This window comes from Rhineura floridana, chromosome 4 (assembly GCF_030035675.1).
Source record: "Rhineura floridana isolate rRhiFlo1 chromosome 4, rRhiFlo1.hap2, whole genome shotgun sequence".
Classification (NCBI taxonomy): Eukaryota; Metazoa; Chordata; class Lepidosauria; order Squamata; family Rhineuridae; genus Rhineura; species Rhineura floridana.
The window spans coordinates 128,471,841-128,497,399 of NC_084483.1; the positions used below are offsets into that span (position 1 = coordinate 128,471,841).

The 25,559-nt window shown below is 43.2% G+C and overlaps 1 protein-coding gene across 3 annotated transcripts in view; it reads right to left on the reverse strand.

The window, feature by feature from the left end:
• LOC133383506 (ribosomal protein S6 kinase alpha-2) overlaps positions 1–25,559 on the reverse strand; it is a 224,966-nt gene that overhangs the window by 6,816 nt on the left and 192,591 nt on the right. For 2 of the 3 annotated variants that reach the window (XM_061624359.1, XM_061624361.1), the window contains 4 exons: positions 21,964–22,053; positions 18,201–18,359; positions 11,661–11,822; positions 752–828 (listed from right to left, as the gene is read on the reverse strand). In XM_061624359.1, the coding sequence (XP_061480343.1) occupies positions 752–828; positions 11,661–11,822; positions 18,201–18,359; positions 21,964–22,053 (488 nt within the window). The remainder of the gene's footprint in view (positions 1–751; positions 829–11,660; positions 11,823–18,200; positions 18,360–21,963; positions 22,054–25,559) is intronic. The other variant, XM_061624360.1, reaches the window with a different exon arrangement.

The window sequence follows — 25,559 nt, forward strand, 5'->3', positions numbered from 1 at the left end:
TATCAGAGCATAATAACACATTTGGACTATGTAAAACTTTTACTCAGGCCTCACCCACTGAAGAAATAACACTGTGACCGATGAAAACGAGTAACATGATTAATGGAAATAGCAATACAAACTGTGGGATGATGCAGCTCATTTTCATGAACGCAAATACATTATAGCTCTTTCAAACTATCAGAACACGATGCAGAGAAATAACAGAGATGCCTACCCCAGAAATGCCCTCTTTTATGCATTTTAATTGCAAATGGAGGACATTTTGGTTTAAAAAAATAGCATGGAGCTGATCACTTAGCAACACAAAAACAATGGACAGCTAGCACAATGGAATGTAAGAGTCAGGGAAGTGTCAGCTTTTATATTTAAAGCAAAAGGAAAGCAGAACAATACCTCATTTGCCCCAGTTGTAGTCCTGATCTGAACTGAGCCTCCACATCTGTTATTTACATTAGGAAAAAAACTCCCAGTTTGGATTAGGGGCCCCATAACTGCAACTTAATTTTTAAAAAGCCATTCATACAACTGTTATTTGCAAGAATGACATTTTATGTATTCTGCAGAGTTTGTGTGTATAGTCCCACTTTGATTGCTGTTCTTTAGAATAAATAACAGGGAAGAAGAGTACATCAGAGTAGTGATACCTGTGTAATAAAGCAGGATCTCTACAGGGAGAAACTTGACTGCCATCTCAGTAGCCTTTGGGGAAGACTTCAAGTGATAGATACTAGGAAACCCCTGCACCTACCCTGCTAACATGGTGTACAACAGAATCCCTAAGCTCCAGATATCACAGGCTGCATCATAGCCTTGCCGTTTCAGGACCTGCAGAAAGGAAAAACAGAAGCAGAAGGAAAAAGTTTGTTTGCTTATTAGATTTATATCCCGCCCTTCCTCCCAGTAGGAGCCCAGGGCAGCAAAAAAAAACACTAAAAACACTTTAAAATGTCATAAAAACAGACATTAAAATATATTAAAATAAAACGTATTTAAAAACATTTTAAAAAAAGCTTTAAAAAATCTTTATTTAAAAAGGTTTAAAAATATATTAAAAAGCAATTCCAACACAGACGCAGACAGAGATAAAGTCTCTATTTAAAAGGCTTGTTGAAAGAGGAAGGTCTTCAGAAGGCACCAAAAAGATACAGAGATGGAGCCTGTCTAACATTTAAGGGGAGGGAATTCCAAAGGGTAGGTGCCACTACACTAAAGGTCCATTTTCTATGTTGTGAGGAATGGACCTCCTGATAAGACGGTATCTGTAACAGGCCCTCATCTGCAGAGCGCAGTGATTGACTGGGTGTATAAGGGATAAGACTGTCTTTCAGGTATCCTGATCCCAAGCTGTATAGGGCTTTGTACACCAAACTAGAACCTTGAACTTAGCCCGGTAGCTAATAGGTAGCCATTGCACTTCTTTCAGTAGCAGAGTGGCATGTTGGCGATACCCTGCCCAGGTAAGCAGTCTCGCCACCGCATTTTGCACCAGCTGCAGATTCCAGACCAACCTCATGGATAGCCCCACACAGAGCGCATTACAGTAATCCAGCCTGGAGGTTACCAGTGCATGGACAACAGTGGTCAGGCTATCCTGGTCCAGAAACAGCCACAGCTGTCTTACCAGCTGAAGCTGGTAAAGGGCAGTCCTAGCCACTGAGGTCACCTGAGCCTCTAGCGACAAAGATGTATCCAGGAGCACCCCCAGACTACGGACCTGCTCTTTCAGACGGAGTACGACCCCAGCCAAACTGACCAATTATCTGAACTTGGGAACTGAACCCACAGAGTCTCTGTCTTGCTAGGATTCAGACTCAGTTTACTGGCTCTCATCCAGCCCACCTCTGAGTCCAGGCAGCGGTCCAGGGCTTGCACAGCTTGTCCCAATTCAGTTGTTACAGGGAAATAGAGCTGGGTATCATCAGCATACTGTTGACACCTCGTCCCAAATCTCCTGATGACTGCTCACAAGGGTTTTATATTGATGTTAAGCAGCATGGGGGACAAAATGGTACCCTGCAGCACCCCACAGTACAACTGCCAGGAGGCCGAAAGACAATTGCCCAATTCTATTATCTGAAAGTAACCCTGGAGATAGGATTGGAACCACTGTAAAACAGTGCCTCCAATACCCATCTCACCAAGTCGGCATGGTCAATGGTATCAAAAGCTGCATAGAGATCAAGTAAGAATAACACATTCCCCTGTCTTCCTCATAAAGGTCATCCATCAGGGTGACCAAGGCCGATTCAGTCTCATGACCAGGCCTGAACCCAGGCTGGAATGGGTCAAGATAATCTGTTTAATCAAAGAGTACTTATTTTATTTATTTATTTATTTATTTATTGAATTTATTAGTCGCCCATCTGGCTGGCTGTCTAGCCACTCTGGGCGACGTACAAAATAGGCATACAATACCTAGACATTAAAAATCTAAAAACAATGAAGATAAAATCTAGCCAACCCCAAAAGCCTGCCTGAAGAGCCAGGTCTTCAAGCCCTGGCGGAAACTCATCATGGAAGGGGCATGGCGGAGATCATTTGGGAGGGAGTTCCACAGGGTGGTGGCCACAACTGAAAAAGCCCTCTCTCTAGTCCTCACCAGTTTGGCTGTTTTGGCTGATGGGATGGAGAGAAGGTCTTTTGAGGATGATCTTGTTGGGTGGTATGATGCTGGAGGCGCTCCTTTAGATAGACTGGGCCAAAACTGTATAGGGATTTAAAGGTCAAAACCAACACCTTGAATTAGGCCTGATAAGCAACTGGTAACCAGTGCAACTCTTTTAGCACTGGAGTGATATGATCTTGCTGGCGGCTGCCTTTAATCAGGTGCGCCGCCGCGTTCTGTACCAGTTGCAACTTCCGGACTGTTTTCAAGGGTAGCCCCACATAGAGCGCATTACAATAGTCTAGGCGAGAGGAGACCAGGGCATGTACCACCGATGGGAGCAGATGATTGGGAAGGTAGGGGCATAGCCACCGTATCAGATGGAGTTGATACAGCGCTGCCCAGCTCACAGCCGAAACCTGAGCTTCCATGGACAGCTGGGAGTCAAGAATGACCCCCAGGCTACAGACCTGGTCTTTCAGGGGCAATTGTACGCCATTGAGCACCAGGTCCAAATCCCCTAACCTTCCCTTGTCTCCCACGAACAGTACCTCAGTTTTGTCAGGGTTCAGCTTCAGCTTATTCCTTCTCATCCAGCCACTCACCGATTCCAAGCACTTGGATAGGGTTTCTACAGCAAACCTTGCACTTGCTGCACCACAACCCTCTCAGTCACCTTCCCTAAGAAGGAAGTATTTGTGACCGGGCAGTAGTTGTCACCAACCAATGGGTCCAGGGTGGGCTTTTTCAGGAGCACCTCTTTCAGGGTGGCTGGAACCACTCCCTCCTGCAACGATATGTTGACCACTCCCTGGATCCACTCGGTCAAATCCCCTCGGCAAGCTTTAATAATCCAAGAAGGGCAAGGGTTGAGAGGAAATGTTGCTGGCCACATCGTCGCAAGCACCTTGTCCACATCATCAGACTGCATTAACTGAAGTAATTCCCAAGACGCTGTAGCAGATGTTGCATTGGACACCTCACTGGGGACTACAACAGATGTGAATGGGGCATCAAGATTGCTACGGAGGCAAGTAACTTTACTCTCAAAGTGCCTTGCAAACAATTCACAGTGGGCCTCCGAAGGGTTTAAAACTACATTTCCTGGAGATGATGTCAACAGACCCATGACAATACGGAAAAGCTCCACTGGACTGCTACTTGGGGATGTGAGGGTGGCAGAGAAGTGGGCCTTCTTTGTCACCCTTACCACCACACAGTAGGCACAGTTATGATATTTTACTTGTGCCCGATCAGCCTCACAGCACGTCTTTTGCCACTTGCGCTCTAGGCATCGTCCAGCCTGTTTCATTGCCCTTAGCTCACTGCCCTTGTACCAAGGTGCAAACCGGGATCCACAATGCTGGAGAGGGCGCTTGGCGGCAACTGTGTCAAGAACCCAACTCACCCAAGGTGCCTCACTATTCCACAGTGTGACAAGGGCTTCAACAGGGTCACCTGCTCTATCTACTGGGAACTCTCCCAGGGCATTCAGGAATCCTATGGATTCCATTAGTCTCCAGGGGTGGACCATCTTAATCTGTCCACCACCCCTGCAGGGGAGGATCAAAGCCATAAGTCTAAACTTCACCAGGAAGTGGTCTGACCATGACAATGGGATGACATCCACACTCCCCATCTCCAGACCACTCCTTCCTCCATCTGGAGCAAAAACCAAGTCGAGGGTGTGCCCTGCCCTATGTGTCAGGCCGGTGACAACTTGAGACAACCCCATGGTCGTCATGGAGGCCATGAATTCCTGAACCAGAACACTAGAGGCAGCCTCAGTATGAACACTGAAATCACCCAGGACTATTGTTCTGGACTCCTCCAAGAGAGCTTCGGCTATGGGGCAGTATACAAATGCAATAAATAAATAAAATAAATAAATAAAGCCACAGTTGTGACGGTCTCCGCCAGCTCAGTCAGAGAAGCTGCCGGGCAGCAGGGTGGATGGTACACCAGCAGAAATCCTTGTTTACTGTCTCCTTGGCCCGACACCAGGTGCAGGCCCTCACAGCCAGCTCAGACAGAGTGGTTTCCTGGTGACAGAGATGGAAGTTCTGTAGACCACAGCAACTTCTCCCCTGTCCCTGCAGCCTGTTCTTGTGTTGCACAGGGTATCCAGGTGGCCAAAGGTGGGTCAGATAAACTCCTCCCAGCTCACTCACCCAAGTCTCAGCAATACACACCAAACTGGCAAATTCATCCATGATTAGGGTTGCCATATTGCCTGGTTAGCCAGGTTTTGCCCGGATTATAGCCCTGCTACCCGGCACCCGCTTAGCCCATTAGGTGGCCCGGATTTTCTGGGCAGGCACCGAGCCGCAGAGAGGGAACTACTGTGCCTGCATACAGTTACCCCCCTCCCCAAGATTGCGCCAGGGAAGGGAGAGGCAGGGATTGTAGGCTCATAAGGTTATCAGACCTCTGACTTTCCATGTCCCTGGATCTCTGGTTTTCTAGACTGGCTGCCCAGCTGTGCATCCTTGTTGGGATCGCGAAAGCCAGAGGGACGTGGCATGGGCGCACCAGCTTAGCTGCCTACCCACCCACCTTCCTCCATTTCCCTCCCGCTGGAAAGGATCCCCCTCTCCTGCTCTCCTCAATCACCTCAGGGGGCTCTGGAGTGTGAATGGGAATTCCTGTTTGAGGTGAAGCCTGGCAGCAGATGATGCGCCTGAACTGGTGTTTTGCGTCCCTGATCTGCTGGGGAAAATACTTCTTGTACCTCCTGCCCCTGTGATTCTGCCTGCACCAGGAGGTAAGGGGAAGGCTGGATTTTGGTCAGGGGCGGACAGAGTCCCAGTCACATTCCATACCCTCTTACTGTCCCTATTTTTGTGTGTGTGTGTGTGTATCTATCCCTGAATAAATCCATTGCTTCTGTTTTGCCTTTTGGAAAGTTGCTGTGTGTGGATCTTTTTTTTAAAAATTGTGTATTCCCATGCGCTGGAGGTCTTCATATTTTAATTCCTCCCCTAGGTCTGTAGAAGTTTAGTTTCTGAAGTGTGTGTGTGTTTGGAAATGGGGAAATGTATCCATAAGTCTGCAGCACAGGATGGGAAGAGGGCCACTTCATCGGTGTTACTCAAGAGATAAGCAATTTTTGGCTCCCCACCGCCACCATCTCCTTGGAGCATTGCTAGGTACTTAAAAGACTTGGCACAAACTGGCCTCTGGACAAATGACGATGGTGGGTGCATTTTTTTAAAAAAGTGGTTAAAAAAAAGGAAGAATGGACAAGGAGATGAGGGGACCAGTGCAAGAGACCCAGGGCTTGCCTGAATTCCCATACCTTGAACCATTTCCATTGCAGTTGGTCATAAGAAGAACTTGTAACTATCAACTAGTACTTGAGGTTGCTTATTTCCTTCTCCCTCCTAGTCCATTCCCCTTTTCTGTCATATCTGTTTACTTAAATTATAAACCTGAGGGCAGGGACTTTGTTGATCAGTAAGCTTCTCTGGGAGCCTTTTGTGGCAGAAGAGCAGAGTAAACATGTTTAAATAAATCTTGTCTAGTGCACACAGTGATGTATGTAAATGTGTGTGCATGGACACAAAACAGCAGTGTACTGATTTTTCCTGTCATTCTCCATAATGTCTGACACCCCCTACTATAGAAGCCATTTCAGAATTGGCTATTGCAGAGTACTGCCATCTCTGTTGTCTTTTCAGCAGCTACTGAAGACCTTCCTCTTTCAACAAGCCTGTTAAGTAGAGGCATCTGTACTGGAATTAAAATGTTTTAAAATATTTTTTAAAAATATGTTTTTAGTGTTTTATCATTTGTTGTTTGCCGTCATGGGTTCCTTCTAGGAGGAAGGGTGGAATATAAATTTAGTAAGTAAAATAATAAAATAATAATAAATGAAGAGCAGGCAATGAAAGCAATGTGTAGTAAGGTGTAACATTATGGGTCTCAGGTAGTAGTCCTTCATATGAAATGAATGGTGTGGATCTGCATTAGGTGTGATGTGCATTCATTGTTGTTGTCGTTATATGCAGCAGGAGCAGCAGCAGCATTTCTCTGGTGCAGCTGCCCATTCAATGCGCCCCTTCTCCTGACACTCTGTGTGTGTGTGTGCACGTATGCAGTGAGCTCCATGCCTTGGCAGACCGCAGCCCTCAACCAAGCAACCGGGGATGGGGGAGTCACCTCCAGTCATCTTCCTGCTCCTTTGCTTTAAAGTATCTGCAGCTTCCCCTCCGCCTGGTTCAAGCACCTTGCTCTTCCCAGGAGGCTGGTGGTGGTAATAAAGTCTCTCTTTGTGTCTTGGGTGAAGGCAGCGTGGGGGAGGGGGAGAGGACTTGGCCAGCTCAGACCTGTAAATGGATCACCTGTTGTCTGCAGGTCTTGCTTTCTTTGAAATTGGGGGGGGGGTTTCAAAGTTGAGAGCCAGTGTGGCATAGTGGTTAGAGTGGTGGAAAAAGACCTGGGCAACTAGGGTTTGACTCCCTACTCAGGCATGACGCTTGCTGGGTAATCCTGGGCCAATCGCTACCCTTCTGCCTAACCAATCTCACAGGGTTGTTGTGACGATTAAATGAGAAGGAATAGAACTGTGTAGTCCACCTTGAGCTCCCTGGAGAAAGGTGGGATTTAAATGCTGCTGCTATTAACTATTAACTATTAATTATTAATTACTAATTACTAATTATTATTTCCCAAGAAAGAGCTTCCTCCTCAGAAAACAAAAACACACTTTGTTTTTTGTTTTGAGTGCCCTGTTGTCTGTGTCTTGGTTAAGGTGTGTCCAAGCTTGATGTGCTTATGGAAAAGGTGTGCAAGTAGTGCCCCCCCCCCAAAGTATGAAGGCTTGGACAAACACTGTTATGGAAAACCAAAGTCTGTGTGAAAGTGCATATTTGGAAATGCAATTGGTGCGATCCTAAGCACATTTACTAAATGATATCATATACAACTTGAACTTCACAAAATATTTTACGATCACGTCCATAAACACCTATGCAACCTTGTGTCTGGAGACCTAGAGCAATAAAAAGGTAAAGGTGTCCCCGCACCTTCCGACTCTTAGGGTGACGTCTTGCGATGTTTACTAGGCAGACCGTATATATGGGGTGGGATTGCCAGTTTCTTCCCCGGCCTTTCTTTACCCCCCAGCATATGCCGGGTACTCATTTTACCGACCATGGATAGATGGAAGGCTGAGTGGACCTTGACCCCTTTTACTGGAGATTCAACTTCCTCCTTTCGTTGGAATTGAACTCCGGCCGTGAGCAGAGCTTCGGCTGCGTTACCGCCGCTTACCACTCTGCACCACGGATTATTAAGTGATTATTAAGAATCACTTTCCATAACTGTAAAGAGGAATGCCCACATGCATGCATCCCAGGCACCTAACTGAGGGGTGAGAGCAGCATAGGAACATAGGCAGATGCCTTACACTAGGGGTTCCCAAACTTTTTGTAAAAAGTTTATTTATTTATTTATTGCACTTGTATACCGCCCCATAGCCGAAGCTCTCTGGGCGGTTTACAGCAATCAAAAACATTAAAACAAATATACAATTTAAAACACATATTTTAAAAACAATTTAAAACACAATTTTAAAATTTAAAACAATATAAAAACAATTTAAAACACATGCTAACTTTTATTGTTACACTTCTACACTTTTATTGTTACACTTTTATTGTTTTTATTACATTTGTAAGCTGCCCTGAGACAGCCAGTGTGGCGTAGTGGTTAGAGTATTGGACTACAACCTGGGAGACTAGGGTTCAAATCCCCACACAGCCATGAAGCTCACTGGGTGACCTTGGGCCAGTCACTGCCTCTCAGCCTCAGAGGAAGGCAATGGTAAACCCCCTCTGAATACCGCTTACCATGAAAACCCTATTCATAGGGTCGCCATAAGTTGGGTTCCACTTGAAGGCAGTACATTTTAAGCTGCCCTGAGCTCTGTTTTTAACAGTGGAAGGGCAAGATATAAATCTTCTTAATACATAAATAAATATTCTATAGTGTTGGAAACTAGAGCCTAGGCATTTAAGGCTGGAAATGTACATTTAAAAAAAAGATTTCTCACATCTTCCTTCAGGTTTAGTTTGTAATTACTAGGTACAAAAACAAAACAACTTGATAATGCAACTATTAATATGCTTAATTTGCATAATTAGCAAATAATTTGCATAATTAGTAAATTAGCTGCCAGGATTTGTGGGACTGGAATATGGCAACCCTATCCACAATCAAACTGTGGATGAGTGTGGTCTTATTGTGTACTGATCTGGCATTAAAGAACAACACACACAGACCAGTGGGCACAGCAGATGAGCAACGAGGAACCCGTCCATGAGAGGAGTGAGAGCAAGGAACAAGGCACAGATAACCTTGCCTTCTTCTTCTGTAGTAGCTCACCACCTCCCCATGGCTATACCTCCCTCTACCCACGATCACACTGAAATTGGGGTGGCATTACCCATATTCCTCCTTACTAGGACTCCTAAACACCTGATATGGACCCAACAAGAGCCCATCAACAAAACCTACCTGAACCAGTTATCCCAGTAGGCTTTTGAGAGAATTAGGGACAATGAGATCTGTCAAGAACTTGTTAGAATGGTTCAGAATGGTTGAATGTAACACGGCTCTGATGCAAAGTATTGTGGGGATTTCATCTTGTTCAGAAGTGGAGCCTCTGAGTGAGTGGGGGAAATCCTAGTTTCGTTTCCCAGCTGCAGTTAATTAGGGGGCCTGTGAGAATACACCTGGTTATCTGATGAGAGCCTGGTACCAAGGTCAAACTGGCCTGAGAACAGAGGGGAGGAGGGGACCTGTTAGGAGCGAAGACTGGAGAAGCCCCCAGAAGCATTACCTCATGAGAAAGCCCCGATTGGCTAAATTGGTATGGTCTGTAACAAGGGCTTTTTCCTTAAGTATAGGGGGTGAAACCTATAGCTTTTGTTCCCCTGCGTTCCTTCTTGACTGGTGGTTACCTGAGTGAGGTTCCACTGCCTTTCACTACCCATGCTATGCCTCTCTGGGGAGAGGTGAGACTTTGCAACAACTACCTCTTCAGTAAGTAGAACAGGTTAGTTAGTTTTGTTATTTTGGTTTGTGTCTGAACTCTCTGTTTGTAGTTTACTCAAGCCCCTGTTTTGGGTGTGGGTTTCAAGGAATGTTTTGCTGATATTAATTGTGCACTTATATTTTATTCAAATAAAGCTACTTCTTATTTACATGTGGGTGTTCTTTGCAGGAGGGGAAATTTTGCTCTGAATCTTGTACCTTAGCCACTGACTACTATGTTTTGGAATTGCCTGGGGCTCCGGGATGAGGAATGCCCGTTTGGCTCTTGTTTTCTGGAATCCCTGGCAGAACTATTTCTGGGCTCTGGGTTTCCCTGACTCAGTGGTTAATCAGATTAAGGGGTGGTGGCAATCTACCTACCTTGTGTTTATGTTTGTGTTTTATTTTATTGCTTATCTGCTGGAGAGTGTGTGAGGGTTTTGTTTGTTTTTTTGCTTTGGCAGCCAGGATTAGTGTGCTGCCAAAGCTTTCTGTGGCTGTATGGAGGTGGTTATAGTTTAATTTTATGTTTTTGTTTTATCTATATTATTTTGGCTTTTAATTACGTTATAAGTCGCTTGGAGACCTTCAGGTAGGAAGCAATGAATAAGCTGAATAAACAAATAAATAAATAATATTTGAACTGTCACACATGACAAAGTGTCTCATTTTGCCACTCTGTTGTATTCATTCCCATATTTTTCCAAGCAAAACAAGGCCTTTCAACACATAATCAACTATAACATGCTGATACATGTGATATTCGAATATTGTTTTTCAAAAATTGTATGCATTAATCAGCAAACCCTTTAATAGTTAGGAAACAAATGGGTATGGCTATATTTAAATTTAGAATGGATTTTGAAACAAAGCAGTAACATGATTCATTGTATTTTTATGCTATTTTATGTTCACCGCCCAGAGAGCTATTGCTAGTCGGGCGGTATATAAATTTAATAAATAAATAAAATAAATAAATAAATAAATTCTGGCAGTAGTCTTGATCATGTAGCTAGAAGGATTATTATCTAGTGAGACTCTTAAAGACTGGAAATCCAACACAGCATGTAGCTGCATGTTTGATGAATACACAGCACATTAAATTCTACCTATGCTAGAAGACTAATTTTGGCTGTTTAAAGGTATAGTGAGTGCTATCTGGCACTAGACCTATGATGTCTTGCCCAGTATTCCATAAGACCACAAATAAAGTCCACCTAGACTGGGATGAAAGTTGGAAAAAAATTAAGGCTCATACATGATGAAATTTACACACTGACATGAGATTAAGAGCCTTTGGTTTGTTTTCCTGCAATTGCTCCCACTAGATGGCAGGCTAACTCCTCCTCTCAGATATCCTTAACCATCCATGACATTTCATGATGTAATTACTACATCTAATGTTAAAAAATTAATGGATTTCATATTAAAAAAAGGTTCATGTAAGCAAACATGTTGTTTCACTTTCCATTCAAATTTTGTAGTACTAACGTTCCATTTAACTGGATAAGTGTTTCCATAGCAGTGGAATTTGGGAAGTTGGAAGTGAACTTTCAGGACAGGATTAGAGAGGAAAACATTTTAAAAACAGTGTGCCACACTAGCTGTGATATTTCTTACAAAGGGAGTGCTGGAAGTGGAAAAGCACCAAAGGGAAGCAAGTGTTTAATACTTCCTCTGACAGCTCATTTCCCCCTGAAACTTCATCCATCTGATTTACACCCCTCCACACACCCCTTGCATTTTAGAACCTTGTTTGCAAGGCACTGAGTCCCTTGGAATGCCAAATGCCAACTCCCATGGGTCTGAGCATACCTCTCCAATTTTCACTTTCTGAGACTAATCTGGCAAAAAGGAATGAAATCATCAGAGGGCAGGATAGTCCAAGGAACTAGCATGGATTACAATATTAAAAGCCTTTCAGAGGCCCATCAAGGCTGTTTTGCCTCTCCACCCATAATGTAAAGATGGGACATCATGTTACAATTGCTGTAACAGGGCTTGTTCTACATACCTCAGGTGCTACAAAGTTGGCTGTATAACATGGTGTCATTAACAGACCATTCTCAGCTCTCAGTTGTTTGGCAAATCCAAAATCACAGATCCTGATGGAGTCTGGATTACCTGACTCATCCATGTACAGAATATTGCTAGGCTTCAGATCTCGGTGAACCACCTGGAAAGAAGGTTAAAATTGTTATTATATAAAGTGAAATTGTTGCTGTAATGGTAAAGGTCAAGCTTTCTTTGTGTTGATAACTGGAAATTCTTGAGATTTACCATTGGAAGTTTGCTTTGGACACTTGCTGCCATGTGATAATGCAAATATCAAGTGATAATGGAAGTAAGGATGCATTCTGGTCATAAGCCAAAGGAATTTGATGATTTTTTAAAAAAAATATTTGCCTCTGGTCTTCCAAAATGTTAAGAATTTCCACTAAATAATATTCACCAATACTCTATGTTTACTTTAGAACTGAAACACTGATTGGGGGAAACTCTATTGGCCCTATTGGATGAAACCGATTATCTAGATCCATTTCAATCGGGTTTCAGGCCTGGTTTTGGCACTGAGACAGCCTTGATCGCCCTGTACGATGACCTATGTCGGGAGAGAGACAGAGGGAGTGTAACTGTTGATTCTCCTTGATCTCTCAGCGGCTTTTGATACCATCGACCATGGTATCCTTCTGGAGAGGCTCACGGAGTTGGGAGTTGGAGGCACTGCTTGGCAGTGGTTCCGCTCCTACTTGGCGGGCCGTCTCCAGAAGGTAGTGCTTGGGGAACATTGCTCGACACCGTGGGTTCTCCAATGTGGGGTCCTGCAGGGTTCGGTTTTGTCTCCCATGCTTTTTAACATCTACATGAAGCCGTTAGGCACGGTCATCAGGAGTTTTGGAGTGCGTTGTCATCAGTATGCTGATGACACGCAACTCTACTTCTTTTCATCTTCTTCAGGTGAGGCTGTTGATGTGCTGAACCGTTGCCTGGCCGCAACAATGGACTGGATGAGAACTAACAAACTGAGGCTCAATCCTGACAAGACCAAGATGCTGTTGGTGGATGGTTTCTCTGATTGGATGGTGGATATATATGCTGTTCTGGATGGGGTTACACTCCCCCTAAAGGAGCAGGTTCATAGTTTGGGAGTCGTTTTAGACTCTTCCCTCTCACTTGAGGCTCATGTAGCCTCGGTGGCACGGAATGCGTTCTACCAACTTCGGTTGGTAGCCCAACTATGTCCCTATTTGAGTAAGGAGGACCTCACATCAGTGGTACATGCTCTGGTAACCTCGCGTCTGGACTACTGCAACGCGCTCTATGTAGGGCTACCTTTGAAGACAGTTCGGAAGCTTCAGCTAGTGCAAAATGCGGTGGCCAGATTGCTAACAAGGACCAAGTGGTCCGAGCATATAACACCTGTTCTGGCTCGCCTGCACTGGCTTCCAATATGCTTCCGGGCCAGATTCAAAGTGTTGGTATTAACCTATAAAGCCTTATACGGCGCGGGGCCACAATACCTGTTGGATCGCCTCTCCCGATATGAACCCGCCCGTACACTACGGTCTACTACGAAGGCCCTCCTCCAGGTTCCGACTCATAGGGAGGCCCGGAGGGTGGTGACAAGATCTAGGGCCTTCTCAGTGGTGGCCCCCGAACTGTGGAATAGTCTCCCCGAGGAGGTGCACTTGGCGCCGACATTATTATCTTTCCGGTGCCAAGTTAAAACCTTCCTCTTCTCCGAGGCATTTTAATTTAAGTTAATTTAATTTTAATTTTAAATGTGTTCTAATCTGATTTTAGATTTTGTACTTTTTATATGCTCTGTTGTATTACTGTGTAATTTTATTGTATTTTTTGTTGTTCACCGCCCAGAGAGCTATTGCTAGTCGGGCGGTATATAAGTTTAATAAATAAATAAATAAACTCAGAAGCAGGATTTTGCTGTAATAATAATCAGGGCTGGCCCAACATATTTTGCTGCCTAAGGACAGCAGCAACAAACCCCCCTTCTCAAGTCAAGGTGCACAGAATATGCACAGATTTGATTTTAAAGGACCATTTTACTTCAGATCAGCTGACAGAGCAGACATAATCAACTATACTTTGCTGCCTGCCTCTTCTTTTCCATAGGGCTAAAGATGAAAAAATGAAATGGACTGCCTTCAACTCGATTTCGACTTATGGGTGATCCTATGAACAGGGTTTTCATGGTAAGCAGTATTCAGAGGTGGTTTACCATTGCCTTCCTCTGAGGCAGTGACTGGCCCAAGGTCACCCAGTGAGCTTCATGGCTGTCTGGGGATTAGAACCCTGGTCTCCCAGGTCATAGTCCAACACCTTAACCATTACACCAAACTGGCTCTCTAGGGCTAAAGATATGCATCCCAAAATCTAAAGAACTGAGGCTAGTCCACAGATCAGTCCAGAGATTAGAAGGGAGAGGTTAGCCCCAAATTGCCGATACTATCTGGTGTTTATCCACAGTAACCTCAGCTTGAAAGAGCTGCCGCTGGAAGGCTTGAAGCTAGCAGCCAACGCTACCGTGACTGCCTCCCCCAGCATGGTGGAGAGGGTGAGGAGAGGCGCCTGGAGGAGTCCAGCACAATGCCTGGGGCAAGGAGCTGCCTGCTGCCTGCCATGCTGCACACAAGGTTGCCAGTCCACCCACCTGCCTAGTCGCCATGTTATGGAGCCTGTGCAGACGGGTGGGGCACCAAGTGACGGAGTGGGGATGCTGGGGGGTGCTGCCGCCGCCACGTCAGACATTCCAGGGAGTGTTTGTGTGAGCCCTGGGTGCTCTGTTATGTCAGGGACTCAACCAAGGCGCTGCCTTGTCTAGTGTCTTGCCTTTCTGCAGTGTCCGTCTGGCTGCTTTTTGGGGGAGCCTACAAGCAGTAGCCTTCTCCCACTGTGGGTTCTCCCCAGCCACTGGTGCCCCGAGTTAGTCTGCCTTTGAACATGGAGTCTTCATATAACAACAGCAGCCATCAGTGGAGACTCTATCATCACTATCATCATATAGTGAGCATAGCCGAGACCTGGTGGAATGGAGAAAACCAGTGGGATACGGTTATCCCTGGATATCAACTATATCGGAAGGACAGGGAAGGACGTATTGGTGGCGGAGTCGCTCTATACGTGAAAGAAGGCATTGAATCCAGCAAGCTCGAAACCCCAAAAGAGGCAGACTCCTCCACAGAATCGTTGTGGGTGGTGATACCGTGCCCCAGGAGGGACTTAATACTGGGAACGATCTATCGTCCCCCTGATCAAAATGCTCAGGGAGACCTGGAGATGAGATATGAAATTGAGGAAGCATCCAAACTAGGAAATGTGGTAGTAATGGGTGACTTCAACTACCCGGCCATAGACTGGCTGTATATGTGTTCCAGTCATGACAAAGAAGCAAAGTTTCTAGATATTCTAAATGACTATTCCCTAGACCAGTTGGTCATGGAACCGACCAGAGGGACGGCAACCCTGGACTTAATCCTCAGTGGGGACCGGGACCTGGTGCGAGATGTAAGTGTTGTTGAACCGATTGGGAGCAGTGACCACAGTGCTATTAAATTAAACATACATGTAACTGGCCAATTGCCAAGAAAATCCAACACGGTCACATTTGACTTCAAAAGAGGAAACTTCACAAAAATGAGGGGATTGGTAAAAAGAAAGCTGAAAAACAAAGTCCAGAGGGTCACATCACTCAAAAATGCTTGGAAGTTGTTTAAAAACACTATATTAGAAGCTCAACTGGAGTGCATACCGCAGATCAGAAAAGGTACCGCCAGGGCCAAGAAGATGCCAGCATGGTTAACGAGCAAAGTCAAGGAAGCTCTTAGAGGCAAAAAGTCTTCCTTCAGAAAATGGAAGTCTTGTCCGAATGAAGAAAATAAAAAAGAACACAAACTCTGGCAAAAGAAATGCAAGAAGACAATAAGGGATGCTAAAAAAGAATTTGAGGAGCACATTGCTAAGAACATAAAGACCAACAACAAAAAATTCTATAAATACATTCAAAGCAGGAGACCATCTACGGAGACAATTGGACCCTTGGATGATAAGGGAGTCAAAGGTGTACTAAAGAACGATAAGGAGATTGCAGAGAAGCTAAATAAATTCTTTGCATCTGTCTTCACAGTGGAAGATATAGGGCAGATCCCTGAACCTGAACTAACATTTGCAGGAAGGGATTCTGAGGAACTAAGACAAATAGTGGTAACGAGAGAGGAAGTTCTAAGCTTAATGGACAATATAAAAACTGACAAATCACCGGGCCCGGATGGCATCCACCCGAGAGTTCTCAAAGAACTCAAAGGTGAAATTGCTGATCTGCTAACTAAAATATGTAACTTGTCCCTTGGGTCCTCCTCCGTGTCTGAGGACTGGAAAGTGGCCAATGTAACGCCAATCTTCAAAAAGGGATCCAGAGGGGATCCCGGAAATTACAGGCCAGTTAGCTTAACTTCTGTCCCTGGAAAACTGGTAGAAAGTATTATTAAAGCTAGATTAACTAAGCACATAGAAGAACAAGCCTTGCTGAAGCAGAGCCAGCATGGCTTCTGCAAGGGAAAGTCCTGTCTCAGTAACCTATTAGAATTCTTTGAGAGTGTCAACAAGCATATAGATAGAGGTGATCCAGTGGACATAGTGTACTTAGACTTTCAAAAAGCGTTTGACAAGGTACCTCACCAAAGGCTTCTGAGGAAGCTTAGCAGTCATGGAATAAGAGGAGAGGTCCTCTTGTGGATAAGGAATTGGTTAAGAAGCAGAAAGCAGAGAGTAGGAATAAACGGACAGTTCTCCCAATGGAGGGCTGTAGAAAGTGGAGTCCCTCAAGAATCGGTATTGGGACCTGTACTTTTCAACTTGTTCATTAATGACCTAGAATTAGGAGTGAGCAGTGAAGTGGCCAAGTTTGCTGACGACACTAAATTGTTCAGGGTTGTTAAAACAAAAAGGGATTGCGAAGAGCTCCAAAAAGACCTCTCCAAACTGAGTGAATGGGCAGAAAAATGGCAAATGCAATTCAATATAAACAAGTGTAAAATTATGCATATTGGAGCAAAAAATCTTAATTTCACATATACGCTCATGGGGTCTGAACTGGCGGTGACCGACCAGGAGAGAGACCTCGGGGTTGTAGTGGACAGCACGATGAAAATGTCGACCCAGTGTGCGGCAGCTGTGAAAAAGGCAAATTCCATGCTAGCAATAATTAGGAAAGGTATTGAAAATAAAACAGCCGATATCATAATGCCGTTGTATAAATCTATGGTGCGGCCCCATTTGGAATACTGTGTACAGTTCTGGTCGCCTCATCTCAAAAAGGATATTATAGAGTTGGAAAAGGTTCAGAAGAGGGCAACCAGAATGATCAAGGGGATGGAGCGACTCCCTTACGAGGAAAGGTTGCAGCATTTGGGGCTTTTTAATTTAGAGAAAAGGCGGGTCAGAGGAGACATGATAGAAGTGTATAAAATTATGCATGGCATTGAGAAAGTGGATAGAGAAAAGTTCTTCTCCCTCTCTCATAATACTAGAACTCGTGGACATTCAAAGAAGCTGAATGTTGGAAGATTCAGGACAGACAAAAGGAAGTACTTCTTTACTCAGCGCATAGTTAAACTATGGAATTTGCTCCCACAAGATGCAGTAATGGCCACCAGCTTGGATGGCTTTAAAAGAAGATTAGACAAATTCATGGAGGACAGGGCTATCAATGGCTACTAGCCATGATGGCTGTGCTCTGCCACCCTAGTCAGAGGCAGCATGCTTCTGAAAACCAGTTGCCGGAAGCCTCAGGAGGGGAGAGTGTTCTTGCACTCGGGTCCTGCTTGCGGGCTTCCCCCAGGCACCTGGTTGGCCACTGTGAGAACAGGATGCTGGACTAGATGGGCTACTGGCCTGATCCAGCAGGCTCTTCTTATGTTCTTATGTTCTTATCAATGCTAGAGTGACAAAAAATGCTTTCTTATGCTTTTGTATTGGAATGTTATGTGATTATTATTGAAATGTTATATTTATTAATTTGATATTTTTAAGTGATTGATAGCTTGTTTTATTATGTTTTTATGATGACTTTAAATGTGATAATGTTTAGGTAATCAACTGGAGTTATTGTTGGAATGTTTTGAAATGATTTGAAACGTTATGTTTTTGAATTGATTGCTATTGATGTCATTTGCATTTTTGTGTTATTGTAAGCCACCTTGAGCATATTTATATGGAAAAGTGGCATATAAATTCAAGTAACAAATAAATAAATAAATAATGTTATAAAGTCTATTACAGCCTATGGGTTTAAGGAAGGCAATAAGAATTAAATCTTTGGTATGGAAACCATCATGCAAATATGAGATTTCTGCCATGCCATGCTATTACCTATTCTAGACATCTGTTTTTTCAGGATTAAATAAATAACCTCCAAGTTTATGTGAAATTGGGAATCCACTGTAGGTAGTGCCCATTACTATTCAATATTTATAAGAAGTAAAATGAAGACAACATTTTTAGAGAATTAGTTAGATACAGAGGAAATGGTACGTACTCCCTGGAAATGCAAATAGTCTACTGTCTTGGTAATGGTACAAAGAACAGCACTGGCCTCTCGTTCTGAGAAGCACTTCTGTCGAAGTATTCGGTCTAAGAGTTCTCCTCCTCGCATCAGCTCCATTACAAGGTATACGTATTTCCCATCATCATAGACCTGTATATCAGAGAAACCAGGTGCTTGATTCATAAGGCTCCAACCATTTATGCTACTCTGGCATTATCTTAGCACAAGCTATTACCAAAAGAAAATAGAAGCTAATGTTGATGAATTAGAAACAGTGGAGGAGGTTCCACTCATACTTTTTTGGTTAATGTTTTGTTAATTAATTCTCTCTCTCTTATCTATCTGTCTCTCTATAATGCAAACTTAATTAGAAAATAGGCAAACACATATTTTGAATTATCCAAAATATTTTTACTGATGACAGATTCCAATCTACATTTTTTATTCTTTCTATAGAATTTAGCCAAAGCAACGGGGAGTTCCACAAGTGTTGAAGACTTAGGTCACATCCATACCATACATTTAAAGAACATTTATTTATTTATTTCCCACCTTTCCTCCAAGATGGAGCCCAGTGCAGCAAGCAAAACACTAAAAGCACTCTAAAACATGTTAAAAACAGACTTTAAAATATATTAAAACAAAATGTCTTTTAAAACATCTTTTTTTAAAAAAGCATTAAAAACATCTTACAAAGCAATTCCAGCACAGATGCAGATTGGGATAAGGTCTCTACTTAAGAAGCTTGTTGAAAGAGGAAGGTCTACAGTAGGCGTCAAATAGATATCGAATATTTAAGGGGAGGGAATTCCAAAGGGTAGGTGCCATAGTACTAAAGGTTCACTTCCTATGTTGTACGGAACTAGGGTTGCCAGGTCCATGCTCTGAGACTGATCCTGTATCTTTAGGAGAAGAGAAAGTCAGCCAAGTGCAGGTGTTCTTGCAACTCTGTAATGGGAAAAACCACAAGGTGGAATTCTCCCTTTTCCCTGCACAACTTTTAAATATACAGAAGACCTCCTGGAGGCCGGGCCTGGCAACCAAGAGGTCTTCTGTATCTTTAAAAGTTGTGCAGGGAAAAGGGAGAATTCCACCTTGTGGTTTTTCCCATTACAGAGTTGCAAGAACACCTGCACTTGGCTGACTTTCTCTTCTCCTAAAGATACAGGATCAGTCTCAGGCCAAGAACCTGGCAACCCTATACGGAACAGATCTCCTGATAAGGAGGCCCTCACCTGCACAGCATAGTGATCAACGGCGTACATAAGGGGTAAGACAATCTTCCAGGTATCCTGGTCCCAAGCTGTATAGGGCTTTGTACACCAAAACTAGAACCTTGAACTTGGCCCGGTAGCTAATGGGCAGCCAGTGCAATTCTTTCAGCAGCAGGATGACATGTTGGCAATGCCTGCCCCAGTGAGCAGTCATGCAGCCACATTTTGCACCAACTGCAGCTTCCAGACCAACCTCAAGGGCAGCCCCACACAAAGAACATTACAGTAATCCCGCCTGGAGGTTTCCAGTGCATGAACAACAGTGGTCAGGATATTCTGGTACAGAAATGACTGCAGCTGTCTTATTTATGTATTTATTTATTGCATTTGTATACCGCCCCATAGCCGAAGCTCTCTGGGCAGTTTACAACAATTAAAAACATTAAAAACAAATATACAAATTTAAAAACACATTTTAAAAAGAAATTTAATTTACCAGCTGAAGCTGGTATAAGGCACTCCTAGCCACTGAGGTCACCTGGGCCTCTAGCGACAAAGATGGATCCAGGAGCACCCCCAGACTGTGGACCTGCTGTTTCAGAGGGAGTAAAACCCCATCCCAAGCAGGCAATTGACCAATTATCAGAATTTGGGAACCACGAACCCACAGTGCCTCCTTCTTGCTAGGATTCAGACTGAGTTTATTGGCTCTCATCCAGCCCACCACTGAGTCCAGGCAGCGATCCAGGGCTTGCATGGCCTCTCCCAGTTCATGCCTTCCCCTCCAAAGAATCATAGGAACTGTAGTTTCTTAACTACAGTTAACGAACAGCCTTCTAATAACTCTTAGCACCCTTAACAAACTACAGTTCCCAGGATTCTTTGCAGGAAACCATGACTGTTAAAGTGGTATGAATACTTCAAATGTATGGTGTGGATATGACTTTGATTCAACTATGGAATATTCCATTTACTTGTGTACCTCTTTATTCTCTTTACCCTGGCCTTTCACATGTGAGATGTGTGTTTTCAGGACCCACCCTTTTCCTGGGAATGTAATTAGTTTTAACTGTTTTTAATACTGAATTCTAAACTGGTGTAACCCGCCCTGGGACTTGCTAGTGAAGTTCAGGTAATAAATGTAACAGCAGCAGCAGCAGCAGCAGCAGCAGCAGCAGCAGCAGCAGCAGCAGCAGCAGCAGCAGCAGCAGCAGCAGCAGCAGCAGCAGCAGCAGCAGCAGCAGCAGCAGCACTACTACTACTTCACCAGGGTTATTGGAGCCTCAGAATCTTCATTAATAAATTTAATAAAATCAAACCCAATTGAATAACATGCTGTGGGACAGCATAAGACAGGATCCTTTTGAGATTGTCAGGAAGTTCTAGTTCTGTATACAGTTGCCCCATATGATGAAATATGGAACCGCAGATGGCAACCTTTTCCATGAAGAACCTCTGGACTGACTCCATCCGTCCAGGCTGGCCGCTGAATCCTTTTGTGTAGAAAAGAGTACAAAGGGCTTCCTGTTCCAGTCTTTCTCAAGTAACAAGGTCTTCCTGGCCTTTGGAGTGTTTCTGTATCCTTGATTATTCTTTGAACCTCAATAGGGATGTGTTAGAATTCTGCCCAATTCTGATTTGGTAACAAATTTTCCATTAACTCAATTGTTCTCAATCACTGAGGATCGGATTTTAATGTAGTGAATTTCTGTGGCTATCTTTGAAAACAGACTTTAAAAAAAAACCAGAATCAGCTTCTAAAACATCAATTGTAAGTTTGATCATTTATCAATATTTCCTTTTAAAATATCAATATTTCCTTCAAAATATTGACATTTCCTTTCCAATATTTCCAAGCAAAAATAAACCCTGGATCGGTAAAAGCAGTGGCTAGCAGATACAGAATAAACTCAAATTGATGCCAGCCTGTTAGGTCGACAGAAATTTGAATCGGCACCGGCCAACGGATCACATCCCTAGTCACTTTGGACTGCTGCTCATGCCCCAGCCCTGACATGAAGCTATAGACAGGGTGAACCTGATACTGAGCAACAAATGTTTAATGACTTATATGCCTGGTGATGCCATTGTGAACCCAGTGTGGTGGAGGAGAGGAACTGTAGTGTGTGTGTGAGTGAATGTGTGCGTGATACAAATTTAAATTTAAAAAAAACGTATGGAGCTCCTCAAGAGTGTGGTCATCTGCATTCACTGCAAGACTGGAGGCAGCTTCATCTGTATGAAAGGGGAAAACTCTTGTACATGGAAGCTCTACATGAACATCAAAGCTCTGGTACATCAGAGCTCTCAATTTTATTTATTTAAGCATATATTTATGGTTCCTCCCTGGAATCCAGCATAACTGAGTTGGTAGTAAAAATGTCATTTCCCGGTAAATATATGAACACATTTAACTAAACTCAAGGTACAGTGAGTCATACATGCACAAAATGTAGTTGGAATTGGCCTTACACCACTTTCTATAAGCAGAATATCTTATTTTTCTGCAGATTACTTTGGTGACTTGAGAGACAACTTACATCTTTGAGGGTGATGATGTTTGGGTGCTGTCCATATCTCAGAAGAATCTCAATTTCTTCAGAGGGGTCCCTTTTGCTTTTATCAATTATCTAGAAGAGGGGGGTAAACACAGCAATAAAGTAGGGGTTGTATCTAAGTGGAGGTATAGCCAACACCCATAAGTCTCATCTGTGTGCTTACGCAAAAGAAAAGCTTCAAAGACATGGACACATACAGGGCAGTTATGAGATGCATCAATGAAATGGTTAAGGGGAAGGACTATGAAACAGCAAATGGGATGGGGGTGGGGGTGGGGGAATCTTTCTAGCTACCGACAACAACTAGATGCTAATTATACAGATGAAGCTTAGAGAAAGAAGAGGCAGTTTTATATTGACATTGCTTAAAATAATCTATCTTGTACAACATACAAAAACTGCTGATTGTAGTAATTCTGGCACTGAGGAAGTCAAGACTGGATTACTGCAATGCACTCTGTGTGGAGCTTCTCTTGCACTTGTCCTGGAAGCTGCAGTTAGTGCAGGATGCTGCAGCATGGTGCTGACAGGAATTAGACCCTGTCAGCATATAACATCCCTGCTCAGATATCTGCACTGGTCTCTGATATGTTACCAGGCCAAGTTCAAGGTGTTACTATTTGTAAATAAAGTCCCTAATAGCTTGGGAGCAGTTTACCTGCAGAATCACCTTCCCCCATAGGTACCCTCTTAAACTGCTTCGATCTGTGGAATTGGCACTGTTGCAGGTGCCACACAATACTCATTCTGCTCTTGTAAGAAACCATTCTTTTAGTGTGGCAGCATTTACACTTTAGAACTCCCTGCTTATTGACATCAGGCAGGCACCTTCAATGTACTCTTTTCAAAAACTGCTTAAAACATTTCTGTTTAGGCAAGCCTATCTAGACATGTAGATGTTGAAGTGTTTTAATCTTTTTTTTAGTTGACTGCTGATTTCAACTGTTTGTTAAATGTTTTAAATACTTGCTTTTAGCTGTTATTATTGATAATTTTATTATTTCTTGTAAGCCACTTAGAGGTTTTGTTACAATTGAGTGGTATATAAATGTTATTAAATTAAAAAATGTGTTAGGATGCAGTGGCTTGCATCCAATAAACCAAAAAGTGAACTCCACTCATGATCTCCTCTCTACTGCAGTCCACTGTACACTCCACCCCCTAGCCAACTGGTACAGGATGGGGCACTGGGGCTGCAAATGAAAAGGAGAGTCAGCAGAAATTACAGGTATGTGTGACTGTATGAGTACAAGTGTCTTTGGATTGTGACAAGGTCTTTTTGGATCCAACCCTATTTTTGTAGGGTGTAAGTTTGAGATGGTAGCAGGCCACTGAATGCCACCATGACACACTATACTGTCTTAAGTGAAAAGCATTCCAGGTAGTTGTGGAAATAATACATTCATAAATGTTTATGGATCATTCAGATTCAAGTCATTCTTCAAGAGAGAGCAGATTCATTAACTATGTATAGGATAAATATAAAGGGGGAGTGCAGGGGAAGTGTTAACAGCCATATCATGTAAGGATTTTAAAGTGACAGTTTTGTCTAAAATTAATTCATCTGTAAGATTAAGTCAATACTGAGAAAGAATACCAGAGGTCTTTGCTGCTGGGAAATCCATGGGCTTCCATTTAAATACATCTCCTAAAAATAAGTCTTCTTGGTGTGTCACTTCTGTTTGTAATTTGCTTTCTCCCCCTGAAATTACCACTGCGGTAAGAAAATTACTACAGTATTGCTAACATTATTTTAAAAGAACATGGTATAATTCAGTTTTTGTCTCAGTGGAGAGATATCATAGCTATAATTGTTTGAAGGGAATCTTTTTTCCTCTTTTTTCTGCAGTTAGGCTTGATTAGTTTCAGCAATTCATTCACACCATGGCTGAATCTTCCATAACATTTGAATCATGACTATTTTAAAAAGAAAGGAGCAACAAACTTAACTAGTGATATATATATATTAGCATGTCCATCAGTACAGAGTGTGCCATGATCTCTACAGGCAATATGGGCTCAGTCACTTCCACTATTTATTGACTCAGTGTTCATAACATTAACCTTCAATTGCATGGCTATTTAGCACTCTGAGTATTTGAACACTGAGCCCTTTAATTAGCCAACTTGCAAAACATCCATCAGTTGAGCTAAATTAACATTTATGCTAAACTGAGATCCCATATAGTGCAATATAATCTGTGAGCAACTCTGTAGGAGATACAGCATGACCTCTTTTCAAGTATAGGATCTTTTAAAACTCTCCACAGCTGGTGCAGAATTTCTGCCATGACAACCTCATAAGCTGAAATCTGTCAGAAGTCGAAACCTCTGAGCTGAAGCCCTTTCCTTCTAAACTTAAATGTTTCAGGGTAAGGAGGATGAGACTTGCTTGCAACTACTCAGTGGCAGCAGAGAGACTTCGTGCATGCTCGAAGGCACTCCCTTTAATCAGTGGTAGCCCTAGGGTTTTGAGGGCCCTATGCAAGAGGATCATTTTGGGCTCCTTAAAGATATGAAAGCAAGTCAGGTGTACAATTTCACTTAGTTCTACCCATGCAATGAAGCTGCAATGAAAGTATGGGTAAATGTATCATAATACATTTATTGGGGTCAATTTTTATTACAACTGGTGTGGAGAATATTACTTAATACATTATATCACCACTACACTCTAAATGCATGAGTACAAGTCATAAACAAAAAGACCTCTGACTGTCTTTTTGTAGAGTGAGACTTGCTTCCCTGCAATGCTGCTGAGTTAAAGACAAGGCAGACTGACAATAAAAGAGGCAGGAGGGATTTTGTACAAGATTTTGGGGCTCCCTAAAGTGTGGGGCCCAGGCAGTTGCCCAGTTTGTCCCCCCTCCCAATCCACCATTGCTTTCATATTACTTCATACACTTCAGTCATGAGACCAGGAACAGAACAGTTTCACACTCAAACTGAGCCTTCTTATCAAATCAGACTCATTGCTTTTTCCTTACCACAAACAGCCATTTTCTCAGTTGCTGGGAAACATAAAATTACTGTCGCATGTACATATAAAGAGCAGGAGAAATACATTATCTTTATGACAGTAGGTTATAGTTTTGGAATGTACAAGAGAAGGAAGGATGTGTACTTCTCTGTAGGTCAATTCAGTGAACTGGATTCATGCATTACTATGGCTATAATTTGTTTCATATGAGTGATCTACTTGCATGAGTATTGTAGCAGGTGAGCCAGGAATTGTTAAGATTACAGCATTTGTGATATTTCACCAGTTATACATTATTCACAGAAGTACGCCATTTGCAGGACAGGGCAGGGCAGAAAATAAGCAGCCTGCTGTAACATGAGAATCAGTCCTGTATGTCAATATGACTGTCTCTGTAATGTTTAAACACCATCTTACTAACAGGTGTATTACATTATAAGCTTTCGTAGACTAGAGTCCACTTCATCACATGCATCGAGCATTATCCTAATTTGGCAAGTATACTATAAAGCAGAGGTTGGAAACCTTGGACCCTGGGGTCAAATATGGCCCTGCAGGCCACCCTATCTGGCCTTTGGGACTCTCCCCAGACCATACC